The sequence below is a fragment of the Vicia villosa genome, unplaced genomic scaffold (assembly GCF_029867415.1).
Source record: "Vicia villosa cultivar HV-30 ecotype Madison, WI unplaced genomic scaffold, Vvil1.0 ctg.003334F_1_1, whole genome shotgun sequence".
In the NCBI taxonomy this organism is placed as follows: Eukaryota; Viridiplantae; Streptophyta; class Magnoliopsida; order Fabales; family Fabaceae; genus Vicia; species Vicia villosa.
Genome location: NW_026706180.1, coordinates 16,783 through 32,955, shown reverse-complemented (window position 1 = coordinate 32,955; position 16,173 = coordinate 16,783). Strand labels below are relative to the sequence as shown.

General features: G+C 37.9%; 1 protein-coding gene across 1 annotated transcript; it reads right to left on the bottom strand.

Annotated features, from left to right (window-relative positions):
* Positions 1-458: 458 nt before the first annotated feature.
* On the bottom strand, positions 459-5,764 carry LOC131640832 (uncharacterized). Its single transcript, XM_058911208.1, has 2 exons — positions 5,560-5,764; positions 459-1,428 (listed from the first exon to the last, which is right to left on the bottom strand). The coding sequence occupies exon 2, from the start codon at positions 1,403-1,405 to the stop codon at positions 650-652; it is 756 nt and encodes a 251-aa protein (XP_058767191.1). The 5' UTR covers positions 1,406-1,428; positions 5,560-5,764; the 3' UTR covers positions 459-649.
* Between the last annotated feature and the right edge of the window lie 10,409 nt (positions 5,765-16,173).

Sequence of the window (16,173 nt, the reverse complement as noted above, 5' to 3'; positions counted from 1 at the left end):
AAAACCATTGTGGTTTCACATTTTCCAGTCTTTTGATGCGCGGGGAATAACCATTGTGGTTTCCCATGATCCAACCATTGATGTGGATATGACATGCTTGACCTTTGGATGCACAATCCTTTTTGAAATATGAACACTCGGTCAAATTAACTGAACACTACCCTGCCCCAGGTTAAAAATTAGGGTTTTTTCATTTAGAAAAGAAACTCCTACTTCAAGGCTCAAAGGGGTTAACAAGGGATTATCTTCCTTATATCTCCGGTGTTTGGGAATTTGAAACAATGCCTGTACATCATCAGCAGGGTTTTATTCAAGAGCATATAACCAGAAATTTTGCGTTTTCAGATCATCATCCTCCCTCCAATCTTTGCATGAGCAAGAGTTTGGCAAAAGCAATTGGTATCATAATGCATACAAACAAATAAACATGAGTGAAACGAATGGATTACTTCAAGACAAACATTATTGTTGCATTAGCATTAACATTCAAAAATAAACAAGTTTCTACATGCAAACAATGCATTTGAAAAACAAGTAATATTACAAATGAAAATCAGTAAGAATACTAAAAAAACTGAGAAGGCTTTCTCCATCTGGGTTTGTGCTGAAGGAAACATCTTTCAAACTTCAGGCTACCATCAATAGTGATTCATTCATGCTTTGGCAAAGAATTGGCTTGAACATCAGGGCCAATGTCTCGGAAAGACAAAATACCAGCACGAGTCAATCTTTGAACTTCAACCTTTAGAGCCCAACAATCTTCTAAACTGTGTCCGGGAGCATCCTGATGAAAAGCGCAAGTAACATCAGCATTGTACCACCATGGAATCTTCTCTGGAATTGGAGGTGGTGACCTTGTCTGAACCAAATTCTTATGAATTAGAGCAGGGAACAATTCTGTGTAGGTCATAGGGATAGGATCAAAATTAGGCTTTCGAGATTGATTTTGCTCATTCAGTGGAGGAGCTTGTTGCCGAGTACTTTGCTGATAATCTGGAGTTGCATGAATTGAATTGGATACAGGAATGATATAGGAAACATGATGATGTTGATGATGATTGTTTCCTCCCCTGATTCTCTTCTTTGAAAAGTCATTACCAAACTTCTTCACACTACCAGCTGAGTTACCTTCTTCAAACAAACATTCCTTTCGGACATCCTTTTCTAGAAGCGCTTTCATACCCACCTCTCTGTGGAAGTCAGCAGGTGTACTGACTACTGTCCCCTTGGGAAAGAACGAGTTCAGAGTTTCAAGAAAGACCTTTGCCATCCTTTCTTCCATCATAGGAGGATTGACTTGGGCAGCAACTAGAGCCTCAACCAGAGCAGTCAGATGCTCCATACCAGCCTTCAAAGTAACCACCTCTTTGCGGAGTTCAAGAATCTCTTGTTTGATACTTTCCATTTCTTCTTAGCACGAGCGTTGCACTGATGATACCAGGAGAAAGGAAATAAGGCTCTGGAAAACTTCTTTAGAAAGCAAGACCAAATGCAGAATGATGCATGCAATGCAAATAATTTGTTTTTTTTTTTTTTTTTTTTTTTTTATTTGAGTTTCAAGGAACTTGAGATATTAACTTGAAAACACTCAAACATTGGACTAAAGCTTTGATTAAGTTATCATCAAAATCAATCATCCATTTTGGTGGATTAGAATTTTCACTCCATCAACACCCAAGATCCATTGAGTTTGATGAAACTTATGATGTTTACAAGGAAAGACCTCTAAGTTCCTTGAAAATCAAAAGAAAAAGAGTTTTCATGGATGCATGAATGCATGGTTTATGCATCAACCACAACCAAGAGCACACAAGGTCACATAAGATCATAGTTCAAAGGTTCGACGTCACGAGCATGGAGCCATGGTCTAACCATCCCAAAAGGTATGATCTAGGGAGTTTTGTACCTGCCAATCGGGTTCTACAAAGGTTCCCAGAGTTTTCAATCTTCTATCGGATATTACCGGCACGCACAATTGCTCATGGGCGCCAATAATATGCCTAAAAAGACCTCGTCTGATCGTAGTATCGCATGACAACAAGCTCAAATTGGTACTTGATCTTGTTTCTGCACTACATCCTAAAAAAGGCTTAGATTGGTTTAAAGGGTTCTAGGCCATTCAGCTTCTACGGACACTCACTATTGAAAGTAATAGCGTTATCACGATGGTTCGTAACAACCTCTACTACCTTCCATGAGGCCTCCACTGATTGGGGTTCCACCATATGACGCTCATGGTAAGGATTGCTCCTGACATGCGACTATTGGTCTTACCACCTCCTATCTCAAGTTACTCACCAAAGTTCGGGTTAGAACTTTATCTCATCACAGAGGAACCATCGAGCACCAAAAAGAAAAAAAAAGAAGATAAACAAACAAAGCACACAATAATATATACAAATACAAAACACACAGATAAACAAAAATAGGCTTAACACACTTAAAACTGGATCCCCAGTGAAGTCGCCATTTTTCTGTAGCGGGGAAAATCTGACATCGAAGCCATGGGATTGACTCGAATCAATATTCCGTTTTGAAATCGCCACCGCGCTTTATTTTTTCAAAGGAAAAGGGAAAAGAACGTAAAACCCAAAGTTTTGTTTTTAAAACAAGAAAGAGATCTCAGGTACGGGTGTTGATTATATGAGGGGAAGGTTTAAAGCACCCCTCATATCCGTGGTACTCCACGGGAACCTTTTTGAAAATCTGTGTTGTGTGTGTGCTAAAAAACGGTTTGTTTTATTTTTAAAATAAGCTCGGCAAAGCGTTAAGCTTTGGGCCTACATACCTCCTCGGTGCAATGGAGAAGTCAGAGCTAATGTAGTTCCGCTTTTGGGAAAAACATTTTTAAAACGAATAAACACTTTGTTGTCGTTAGAGAGAAATACTCAGCCATTGATCTTGAGCATGAGAACAAACAAGTTCTTTGCATCGCAAATGAAAGAAGGGCTCCAACTCGGATAAAATCAACGAGTATGCCACTAGCTCTCTCACGCGGAAAAGATCTCGTTATTATCAATCAATTTCAAAATCGTGGGGTATAACCACTCGTTTCGACAATTAACGGTGTCTAAACTTTTGAAGAAAAGCCACTAAGGGCGAAAGATATTTTTAAGAGAGAAAAAAAAAGGTTTTGAAAAGGTTTGCAAACATAAGAATGTTTTGGAAAAAGAGAGAAGATTTTGAAAATTTAAGAATGGGAGGAGATGAAGAGGCTAACCTAGTGCATAAAATAAAAGCTAAGGAAAGAAACGGTCTAACCAAATAAGAAGCCAACACTCGACATTAAGAGCCAAGGTAGTTTTCCCATCCTTTGGATTTATCAGTACCAACACATTAACACTTGGGGATCCAGATGAACTTATTGTCTTAGCACCATTTTTCATTAAGCACATTAAGATTCTGACGAAAGTCGGGCAGAGTAACGGCTGTTTTCGGGTAAAATCCTTATCTCAATGCCTTGGAATTAACCATCAAGGGCTTTCAAGGAAATACCTGCACACATAAACATACAACAGAACAATGCCAGACAGACAGAACAATCACAGGATAGTAATAGAATGAGTCCAGAGGTACTAGGTCCATAAGTCCGAATCTCCAAAGTGCTAGGGATAGTAACCGATAGTCCAAAGAGAGCCTTATGTATTTTTTAGATTTTGGTTATTTATTAGTGTTTTAGCAGGAAAAGATAAAGTATGGTCCAAGTGGACAAAGGAAAAATGGCGGAAAGTAAATATGATGAAATGATAAAGTAAAGCGATAAGGCGAGAAATATAAAGAGCGGTAATATAAAGGTGCGGAAATTAAAGTTAGTTGTTAAATGTTAAAGATAACCATCTTGAAACTTGTCAAGTATGTTATCAAAGTTAGTAGGAAGATCTATGGTGAGTGAATGATGTACTCGGATTTAAAGTCAATGGGGCTTATCAGAAGCTTGATAAAATCATAGCGACTACACGATAAAAACCTCCACAAGTCTTAAATCAACCGCATACAATTCTCTTCCATGTTTGATCTTTTTTATTCGGGACACGAAATATTGCGCTATGTTAAGCAGATCGCCAAGTGATTTATGTAGAAATCACCCTACAACGAGGCCGGTCAAAACTTTATGTGCTAATGCATGCGAGAAGAACGATATGTAGATCGCCTTCCGAAAGCAATACCGCACGAAAAGAAAATAGGTAACGATCTAGTCTTTACTAAGAATCCATAAGAATTCTCAAAGTATTAAGACTTTCATCGATCAAAAGAAAAAAGGAGAAGGAGAAGATAAAATGCATAAAGATAATCAACTCACACTATCATTAATATCATTCATCTAATATTATGGATTTGGTTCTTTCAAACCTATCAACATCCTAGATCCAATGATATTAATGAAATGGAGGAATAAGAATAAAATTCACAAAAGATAATCACAAGAATGAAAACAAATTGATCTAGTCTTCATCAAGAATCCATAGAATTCTCAAGATGTTAAGACTTTCATTGATCAAAGAAAACAAGATGAAAAAGATAAGAATAGAAACAAATTGATCTAGTCTTTATCAAGAATCCATAGAATTCTCAAGATATTAAGACTTTCATCGATCAAAAGAAAGATAAGATGAAGAGATAACAATGAACACAAATTGATCTAGTCTTCATCAAGAATCCATAGAATTCTCAAGATGTTAAGACTTTCATCGATCAAAAGAAAGATAAGATGAAAATAAGAATGAAAACACAAAAGATAATCAACTCACACTATCATTAATATCATTCATCTAATATTATGGATTAGGTCATTTCAAACCTATCAACATCCTAGATCCAATGATATTAATGAAGTGGAGGAAGAAGAATAAAATTCACAAAAGATAATCACAAGAATGAAAACAAATTGATCTAGTCTTCATCAAGAATCCATAGAATTCTCAAGATGTTAAGACTTTCATCGATCAAAAGAAAACAAGATGAAAAAGATAAGAATAGAGACAAATTGATCTAGTCTTTATCAAGAATTCATAGAATTCTCAAGATGTTAAGACTTTCATCGATCAAAAGAAAGATAAGATGAAAATAAGAATGAAAACACAAAAGATAATCAACTCACACTATCATTAATATCATTCATCTAATATTATGGATTAGGTCATTTCAAACCTATCAACATCCTAGATCCAATGATATTAATGAAGTGGAGGAAGTAGGAAACCAAAACAAGCATAAAAAAGGCAAAAAACCACATTCTGCCAGCAGGAAATCGATTTCATGCAGGGGGAAATCGATTTCCATAGTGCAGTTTTCAAAAAAAACAAGTTACGTTCAGCAGGAAATCGATTTCAGCCTTAAGGAAATCGATTTCCTCAGTGCAAAATCCAGCAAAAACAGCATTTAGAGGCATAAAACTTGACTTGAACAAACATACAAACACCTTATGATCACACATCAATTGGAGCACGAATTTTCCATCAAATCAACAACAAATAGCACCAATATAGCATCAAAGATGCATTGAACACAAACCACAAAGGATCTACATCATGATACACAAAAAGGATGAAGAGAATTTACCAAATCTTGCACAAACTTGGATCTACTTCAAGAATCACCAACACAAATCTTGATCTCTCAACAATTGAAGAAAAAAGAGTGAAATGGATGGTGGCTTAGCTCAAAGTTTGTGAGGTTCAAGATGTGACTCACAAACTTTATGAAAGAAAAAGAGCTTTGGTGAATTTGGTAGGGATGAGGAGAGAAATTGCAAGGGATTTGTTGGCTCTCAAAGCTTGAGAAATGAGAGAGTAGTGGGCTCTATTTATAGAATTGGAGCAAGAGTAGTGGCAATTTGGTCTTTTGGCATTTGGTAATTAGCTTGTGTTTAATTGATGATTAAAGTGGTGTTTAAATGATAAGAAAAGGTAAAATGAGGTTTAAGTGGGTTTAATGAAGGGGTTAATTTTGATGAGGTGGAAAATTGGTAAAATGATCAAAGAAAAAGGTGCCAAAATGATGTCAAGCTTCCCTCCTTATATTTTTTTGAATTTTGCCTGAAGGAAATCGATTTACCCAGGAGGGAAATCGATTTCACTCTGTTCCAGAAGAGAAATTGGCGCAAAATACACTAGGGAAATCGATTTACCCAGGAGGGAAATCGATTTCATGCTGTCCAGAATGTGATTTTGGTGAAGATTGCTGCAGGGAAATCGATTTACCCAGTAGGGAAATCGATTTCATCAGTCAGAAAAGTGAAAAATGCCTTGCTTATTGCATGTCTTGGCTTGGTACCTACAAAACAAAAGCCTACAAAGAAACGAAGCAATATTTTTGGTATTTGGGTTAGTATAATATGCATACAAGATAAACAATCATTGGTGCTTGATGGTCCCTCTTATTGATGAGGTGAGTGCAACACCATAAACAAAACTTCCAAGTGAAGCTCTTGATTAGTGATTGAGATGTGAATGATATAGGATCTTAGGGTCAAAAATTGGGGTATGACACCACTGGCTGGGGGCAAGTTGTGATCCCGACCAAGAATGAAACTAGAGCAGGACTCGGATGTTCACCAACATTCTCAAACTGCACCAAGAAGGATGAAACCCTTCGTCCGATCAAAGAAACGTTCCATAGTGGAGGGTTCCTTAACCCAATTCCTCAAGAGGTTAATGTCCTTATTGAAGAATGCATAGAAGAAGGTCTCTCCGATACTGAAGAAGAATGGAAATGTTATCTCAATGACTCGGGATACATATCTCAGGAAGAACCATATCCTCCGTCAGAGAAATCCAAAGGCAATGAAACTGAGCCTGTTCCTGCAGAAATATGGGACACTTTGGGACAACCAAGTGGAAAATTTGATTATATGGTGAAATACACTGCACCTGAAAGTTACAAGATTGCGATTGAGGATATCCAACCAACTGGATGGGGAGATTCCTTTGAATATGATAGTCAACCAGAAGAGGTTTATCAGCCCTGTCAATTTTCTCAGCAGCCTGAAATTACTGAAGATTTCGGATTTAATGCATCTGCCAAGGTTTATAATCCTGAAGGTGGTTATTATCACATAAATGCCATTTTTGAAGATGAGGGGGAAGATGGTCCCGCAACTGACTCAGAAAGTGTCGCTGACAATGAGTCTCTTCATCCTGAAGACTGGGAAATACATCCTGAAAATTCTGAAGATTGTGACTCGTCTTATGCTCTTCAAGAAGTAGAAGAAGACCGTTTCAACTCTACAAAGAACAAGGGTGACAAACCAGGACCTTCAAATCCTGCTCGACCAGCGGTCAATGTCAATACTGAAGGCAATCCTGAGGATAATTTTCCTGAATACATAATGCACAGAGGAGTTCGTTGCTACTGGAAAGCTGTCGACGTTCCGAATGTTGTTCGCCGCTCAAAGTAATCACCTCGCTGTTATTTTGACCTCCTGCCTTGCCCAAAGCAGAGAGATGTTTTATAGGGCTTTGCTTTTAAATGTTCCGCCCAAATAACTTTGTGTATAGGGCTTTGTTTTTAAAAGTTTCCCTCTTTGTCCTGCCCAAGACAAATGAGTTTGTGTTTAGGGCTTTGTTTCAAAAATGAATCATAAATAAAGTGTCATTTTGAATTCCCTACATTATGTGTTTTATTTTGTGCTTTTTTCTGGAAATGGTGATCCTAAAAAACCAAAATAAAAGAAAAAAATTTTTTCAAAAAAAAATCTGCATACACTCCTGCATTCATAAAATTTCTGAAATAAATATAAATCACATGTGCAGATTTACTATTGATAAACCCATTGAATGCAATAACCCTATGCCCTCTCCCAACTTTGAGTTTCCTGTGTTCGAAGCCGAAGAAGAGGAAGAAGAGGAGATCTCGGACGAGATCTCTCGATTACTTAAGCACGAGGAAAAAGCCATTCTGCCTCACAAAGAGCCTTTAGAAAAGATCAACTTGGGTTCTGAAGAAGACAAAAAAGAAGTGACCATTGGATCACTGCTTGATGCTGATATCAAGAGTAAGTTGACAGACCTTCTCAAAGAATATGTTGACGTGTTTGCCTGGTCCTACCAAGACATGCCTGGGTTGGATACCAATATTGTTCAGCATTACTTGCCATTGAAGCCAGAATGTCCGCCGGTTAAGCAGAAATTGCGAAGGACTCACCCTGATATGGCTAACAAGATCAAAGTAGAAGTTCAAAAACAGCTCGACGCAGGTTTTCTTGTCACCTCAGAATATCCTCAATGGTTGGCCAACATAGTGCCGGTTCCGAAGAAAGATGGCAAAGTCAGAATGTGTGTTGACTACCGTGACTTGAATAAGGCCAGTCCAAAAGATGACTTTCCATTACCACATATTGATGTCATACCCTAATTTTTGACCCCCCTGAGATGACATATCTTCAGGATTTTTCATCAGGTCAAGACAAGTACCCAGAGCAGTCATTTCTCCATCTGGTACCTAATCGAGGATGCTCAAAGACAAGAAAGTTCAGGCAAAGGATCAATCAATACAAAGACTAGTCTCTAATACAATCATGGGGCTCAAAAACTTCACTTTTCTCATCTATGATTGATTAGACATCCAGTCATATGAGTACAGGTTTACTCAGGTCACCAGACTAAGGTTTTGAGCCTATCAAGGACTAAAATCAGGGATCACTTTTGGGAAACCCTAAAAAGCCCCAGGGAACCATTCAAAAACATCAATCATCTTCAAATAACTCATATGACAAGATCTACTGGACATCACACTTCAATTCAAAGTCTACAGTCATTATTTTCACATGGTCGACAAATTAGGGTTTTGACCTAATTCACCAAGATAGTTGACTTCTGATCAGGGCATGAATCCAAAACTCAAGACATGATTCAAGAGTCTCTACTACCTCAATATAATCCATTTATATCATCCATTTGGGGAGAAGATCTTATTTCTACACAAAAGCCCAAAAATTCACTTTGTCAGGAAAAAGTCAACTGTGAAGGATCATCATTGACTTTTAAGGTTTTTGGTCAAAAAATGACTTTCAAAGATCAATATCATCAATATATGGATGTCAAAGTCATTTGGCCAAAGAAATTCAAAGAAATTCATCAAAGAGCGAAAAGTCGGGAATTAGGGTTTTTGAAGGCATGGTGAGATCTCAAAATTTCACCTACACAACTCAAAAAACTTCCAACATGAAAGTTGTAGATCTTGCAAAATAAAACAACATCTTACAAAGGAACTTTTTTCAAAAGATCAACCATTTATGAAGTTTTTGGAAATTTTGAAGTTTAGGTCCTAAACACTTAGAAATTTTTCTAAGTGTTTTAACCTAGTTTTCATCCAACTTTAGGCTCATTTTTCACAAATTTCCTAAATGATTCTGAAGAAGACATAAACTAATGATTTGAAGTAGATGTTTAGGGCTTTCCAAATTGTGTTCAACCATCTCCAAATTCAATTTGAGCTAGGAGTTATGCTTGTTCAAAGTTGGCCTCATGAAGTAAAATTATAGGTCATGGACACTTTTGGACTTTGCAAATTTTGTGCAAATAACCTCTCTTATGGATGCTACACGACCCATAACACATCTGAAACCATGCCATGCATTCATTTTCACCATGCCATAAGGATTGAAGAAGATTCTAAAAACAAGAACATGTGATTATGTAATGATTACATTTGTGAATTTATGGCAAATTGATGAGTCACCCAAGGAATCTTCTCACCAACCAATTAGAGCTCATTTCTGGCTCAGAATTGTCCCCTAAGATCAAGCAAAATCGAGGGCTAGGGGATTGATCAAATGGAATCAAAATTCTCATCATTGCATAAGAGATATTTGCAAAATTCCTTCATGGCTAAGAAAGCAAATCAACTTCACTAAGGAAGCTCACTCCTCTGCAGCTATACTGATCCATTTGCCTATAAATACAGATGCATTCCTCATTCAAAAAACACACCAAAGCAACCATATTACTTGCTTTCTCCTTCTCTCCTCTTGTTCATTGTTTTTCAAAGTTCTTTGGCAAGAAGAATCGATTTCTTCAAACCAAAGCATATCTTTGGGAAGTGAGCATTCTAACATCTCAAGGGAGGTCATTTGAGGTGATCCAAGCACCTGGATCACTTCTGTAGGTGGAGGAACACCATTGTTGCTCTCACTTTGGAGCACTTGCAGTTGGAGGTCCATGGAGTGATTCAGAAGGTTTCAAGGCAAGCCAATCATCCAGACACACTCCTCAGGTCATAGTGAAGCTAACCAGATGGCTGCAGCTCATCTGTAACTCAGGATTCAACAACCTCCATGTCCACTTGAAGCTCAAATCGAGGGAGGTCCATAGAACAATTCAGAAGGATTCAGGCTACAATAAGCATCCAGTTAGCATCATTGAGCCTCAGGGAAGCTATTGAGATCATTCATTCAAACCCAGGTGCTCTCAATCATCCTCACGATCTCCATTTTCAGAGGTAAGTTTCTGAACTTCACCTCTCTAATTTAAGCACCTTTTGTGAAATAGCTCGATTCTATCTTGTTCAGCATCATCAGAGGATTGAAAACCCTCTATCATCATCCATTTATCTTTCAGTATAGTCATTTAATTTAATTTTGAAATTTTAGGGTTCTTCACGTATTTTAGGTAATTCAGTAGATGTAGTTAATATAAATTCATGTTAGTTACATATTTGAAATCGTGAGAGAATTTAGAGCAAGTTTGGTCTTTACATCTTTGCAAATGGTTGAGAATTGAGAGAGTTCAGAAATTCAAAAATCCAAAAGCTAGAGGTTGAAGACAACAATGGTGGTGGCGCGCAAAATTCAAATCCAGGGCTAAAGTTTATTTTATTTTGAATGGTAGTTGTTTCATAAACGACTAAATCGTTATAGCCCAGTGGTAAAGAGTGTTTGTGTGTTGCGCGTGCCCAAGGTCTGGGGTTCGAATCCCCCTCGCCCCAGACCTTTTGATTTTATTTCTTTTTTTCTCCTCTATGCATTAGACAACATACATATTGCAATGGATTCCCTTCTATAACACCATGCGCGCGTTGGCTGATTGGTGTGTGTTTTGATTGTTGGCTTCAAGGGCGTGGGTTCAAACCATGGTGAGGCCAAAACATTATTTTTTATCACTTTTCCTCTTCATTTTCTTCACAACTTTAACCAATTATTTAACTTATCAAATTAATTCATTTTGACTTCATTTTTTAAACACTTGTTGATTCATATATATATTTTATAAATAATCAAAAAAATCATAAAAATATTATTTATTTCATGTATTTTAATTAGGTTTAAAATAGTATGTTTTAAATGTTTTCTTAAATACTTTAAAATATATATATTCATTTTGTTTTAACCTAATTACTTTGTGAATAATGTTATGATAAAAACCCTATTTATTTAGGTCTTAATTAGGTATAGATTTCATCTTTGCCTTAATTAAGTTGACTTTTGTCAATCTACAAAATTGTTTTCAATCTCCGATTAAACAGATGATTAAGGTTTTCAAACAACAAAACCTTATATCATTTCAATCTTTTCTTCAACTATTTTCATAAACAGTAAATCATTTTTAAGTGGGCCTCTAATAGAGTGTAAGTCCCAAAAACCTTCTCTTCTTAGCTTGTTTTCAAAACTGTATTTTCAAAATCTTCTTTCTGTTTTCAAAAACATTCTTCTGGTATTTGAAGGGCATTATTCCCGGTGAAACTCTTCAGATACCTATGTGACCTTTGTCCATCTTCACTTCTTCTGTTTTCAAAAAAACCATTAACTGTTTATCATATATATTCACCTGTTATCAACAAAAACAACAAAAATTACTGTTGAGGCTCTGTACATACTTCTTCAATGGCCTCCACTCCATCCAGGTTAGGCTTTACAAGCTTTCAATTTACAGTCTTTATTTAAATTACTGTCAAATATAAACTGTGCATATATTAGTTTAGAACTACGTTTGAGTGTAAACCCTAGGACAGTTAAACTATATATATATTATAGGAATATGGCCTAGGATTGAGAATGTCTTCCCGGTGAAGGCTCTTTCCTAATTAGAGATCTGTAGTTCAAACCCCCAAGATGAATTATTCCCGGTGAAACATCTTGGCAAAAGCCTTAGAATCCAAATAAATAGGACACATCCACCCAAAGAGGAATTATTCCCGGTGAAACCTCTTACCCATTTGCTTAGAGCCAAAATAAGTTCAAAACTACATAAGCTTTCTCTTGTGCTATAACAAGGACCCTCGATTAGCCTCCTCTTGGGCTTTGTACAAGGACCCACAGGCTTCTTAAAAGCATTTCCAGCTTCCTCTTGAGCTTGTATACAAGGACCCATCAGGTTTCTTATAAACATAGGCACAGGTCTTTAGTCACCTTCTAACATACCCTGGTGAGTTTCTTCCAATTTAAACCAGACTTTAAACAAGCTAAGTTTGTCTCAATTTTGCATTGAGTACACCTTTTGGAATGAGAGACATGGACAGTCTCTGTCACCCTTATCTTCATCAATCCTCCTTAGTAGAGTCTAGGATCTATGTTTTGGTCATCCTCAGCATTGAGTCAGCCTTCATCTTGGGCTTTAAACAAAGAGTCTTCACTAGATAATCTTTCTGCCATCCACTTTTCAATCATTAAAAATCCCTGGAAAGGGTTAGCCTCCAAAGTCAATTAAAATCAATCCATCATTTCAATAAAAACCCCTGGAAAGGGTTAGCCTCCAAAGTCAATTAATAAAATGTCAAAAAAATAAATAGATTTCATTCTCTTAGGAGATAATTTCCCCAATAGAGTCAAAACCCCTGGAAAGGGTCAGCCTCCAAAAAACATCATAAAGTCAGTCTTTTAACAGACAAATTCACCAGTTGGGTCAAAATCCCTGGAAAGGGTTAGCTTCCAAAAAAGAACAGTCTTTTTAATCTCCAGTAGAGTTAAAACCAACAAAAACAGTTAGCCTCAACCTTGGGCTTCATACAAGGCACCAAACAATAAAACCCCCTGTCAAAAGTCTGCCTCAACCTTGGGCATTGTACAAGGCAGATAATAGAGTCTCCCCAGTGAGTTCTTCATCACTTAGCAGCCTCAACCTTGGGCTTCGTACAAGGCAGATAAACCATACCTCCATGTGTCAAAGATTCCTAACCCTTAGGATCTTTCCCCATATAGTCATCCATACTCAATTCATTTATTTAAAAGTCTGCCACAACCTTGGGCTTTGTACAAGGCAGAAAATAATGTTTTCCCTAGCAACAGTCAGCCACAACCTTGGGCTTTATACAAGGCACATAAATAGAGTCTCCCTCAGTAGAGTCAGCCTCAATTCTGGGCTTTGTACAGAACACCAAATAAAATCCATTAAATAAACATTTTCCAAGTAGAGTCAGCCTCAATTCTGGGCTTTGTACAGAACACAAAAATACCCTGTAATTAATCCTCAGTAGAGTCATCTCCCAGAGTCAATAATATTAATTAATCAATCAAAAAGCCTCAAGCTTGGGCCTCATACAAGCCAGCTAAAGTCAAATCTTTCATACAGTAGATAGACATAGCTTATCTCTATAAAGAGATATTTTTACTACTCTACCACATTCAAACAAACAAACATTTCAATTTCAATTTCAATCAAAGTCTCCCATTTAGGATTCTGAAAGACATGCTCTGGCACATCCCCAGACTTGTACACTTTCCCTAATTTGGACGAGCATCTTTCTTTCATTTAAGAGGCATCTGACTGGCATACTTGCACACACACAAGTAAGGTCCCCCTCTTGAATGAAATGAATCCAGTTATTCTGTCACTCTTTCAAAATGTTTGTGGTAGAATAGTACAAATACCTCTCTGTAGAGATAATTTCATGTCTCTTTACTGTAAACAGAGATTTAATTCAAAGCTTCAACCTTGAGCTTCAAGCAAGGCACCAAAAAACATTAATTTCCCTAGTTAGTTCCCCGAACTACATTAAGCTCTGACTTCCACTAGGGATATGTAGGCATGAGGTTCACAAGGAATCTCAGCGAGCTAATAAAATACCAAAAATAGTCAGTCTGTCTGTCTTTTCAAATCAATTCAATTCCTTCTCCTAACACAAAGGAGAAACTTTCCCAATCATTAGCAATAAACACAAACACAATGACACAGAGAAGGTTCCTGTAGAGTACTACAGATATGTAGGGTGTTTAAACACTTCCCTATGTATAACCGACTTCCCGGACTCCAGAATTTCTAGTCTAGGTGTAAATCCCCACACTTAGCAAACTCCTAGGGTTTAGTTGAGATCTTTTTTTCCCTTTCCTACTCGTAGGACAAATAAGAAAGTTCGTGTGATATCGTAGGAAGAACTGAAATAAAATTCATCCCACCACGGGCGCATTCTCCTTCCAAATTTCGCGTGAAGGGTCTAGCGTGCCGTCCTCCCAAGTGAAACGGGGAGGTAAAAGAAAACGACACCACAGAAAAATGGCGACTCTGCTGGGGATATAAGTGTTCAAAAACCTTGGTTTTTCATCCAAACCAATGGTTGACCTGTTGCTGGTCCAGCCCCAATGAGGAATTAGGGATGCCAAATTCCCCCTCAAACAAGAGAGGTCCTGCCTAACCTCTGTGTCATATCATGTGTTTGTTGCATATATATTTGTTTATTTTGTTTATTCTGTATCGGGAAAGGGCTTGATTCCCCCTTGTGGTGAGAAATCCTATACCCGGATTTGAGTGCAACATAAGATAGGATGGAGGATGTCTTCCCGGTGAAGGCCCTCTAATCTTGGTTTCCAAGTCTACTCTTGGGATTTGCCTGGCTGGTTGTGATTAACTGCGCCACTGCATTCCGAGACTGATTTGTACCAGGAGGACCTAGAAACACATTAACCCCACTTAAAGCCTTTTTTTTAGGACGTAGAGCGGTGATTACGGAAGTAATTGTCACGCAGATACTACACTCAGAGAAAACTCTCTTATAGATACCAATCAACGTATCTTTAAGGTTGAGCAAAAAACTCTGAGACCCCTAGAACCCGTTCTACAGGTACAAAAATCCTTAACCTTAGTTTACCATTGGGGCGGGGATTGCGTTTGGACTTCATGACCACTATACCCTTCAACGCCATGTTTGTTTAAAACTCTTGTGTGTGCATTCATGCATTCATGCATCATTCATTAATAAACAATTAAAAACAAAAAGAGTCTTTTTCGAGTCGTTTTTCAAGGAAACTAAATAACGAACGTTTTGAACTCCATAGAAAGAGAGAAACGGAGAAAGGACTTAAGGATCTATACCATGGATTACGGAAGAAAGAGAGCTAGGAAATACACCTTCAAGATTCCCCAGGTCGAGGGACTGGGAAAGCTCGGAAAACTGGTGGTCAACCCCCAGGCTTTCAAGGAGAAGTATGGAAAACTTCTGCCTTTGCTCAATACCAACATGGTGGATGGAATCCTTCCCACCTTGGTACAGTTTTACGATCCAACGTATCACTGCTTCACCTTTCCAGATTATCAGCTCATACCTACGTTGGAGGAGTACTCTCGTCTGATTGAGATACCCGTGTACGCGCAAGATCCGTACTCCGGTTTGGAAAAGAATCCTGACGACATTATCATTGCTGCAACTACTCCTTTGAACGTAGTCGACATCAGAACTCATATGGTGAGTAGAGGAGGAATTCAAGGATTGCCCTCCAAATTCCTGTTTGATCAAGCTCGGTACTTCGTCAGCATCCAAGATATGAGCGCTTTTGAGGAAGTCTTGGCTTTGCTTATCTACGGATTGTTTTTGTTCCCTAACATTAACGATTTCGTCGACATCAACGCAATTAAGATCTTCTTAATTGGAAATCCAGTTCCAACCTTGCTTGCGGATGCTTATCACTCTGTGCATTCAAGAAACCTGCAGCGAGGAGGATTAATCACATGCTGCGTACCGTTGTTATACGAATGGTTCGTTTCGCACCTGCCAAAGTCTAGCACTTTCTGGAACATGAGGGATGGCCTTTACTGGTCACAGAAAATCATGTCTCTCACTCATACAGACATTGATTGGTGTAGCCCTGACAACGACGAAACCAAGATCATCTTCAGTTGCGGAAGTTTCCCCAACATACCCCTTATTGGAACTAAGGGAGGAATCAGTTACAATCCAGCTTTAGCCCGTCGTCAATACGGCTATCCTATGAAAAACATTCCAAGTAACATCCAATTGGAGGGTCTGTTC

Bases quoted from the DNA above. Each gene is read 5' to 3' on its own strand.
- LOC131640832 (XM_058911208.1), bottom strand. From the start codon at position 1,405: ATGGAAAGTATCAAACAAGAGATTCTTGAACTCCGCAAAGAGGTGGTT.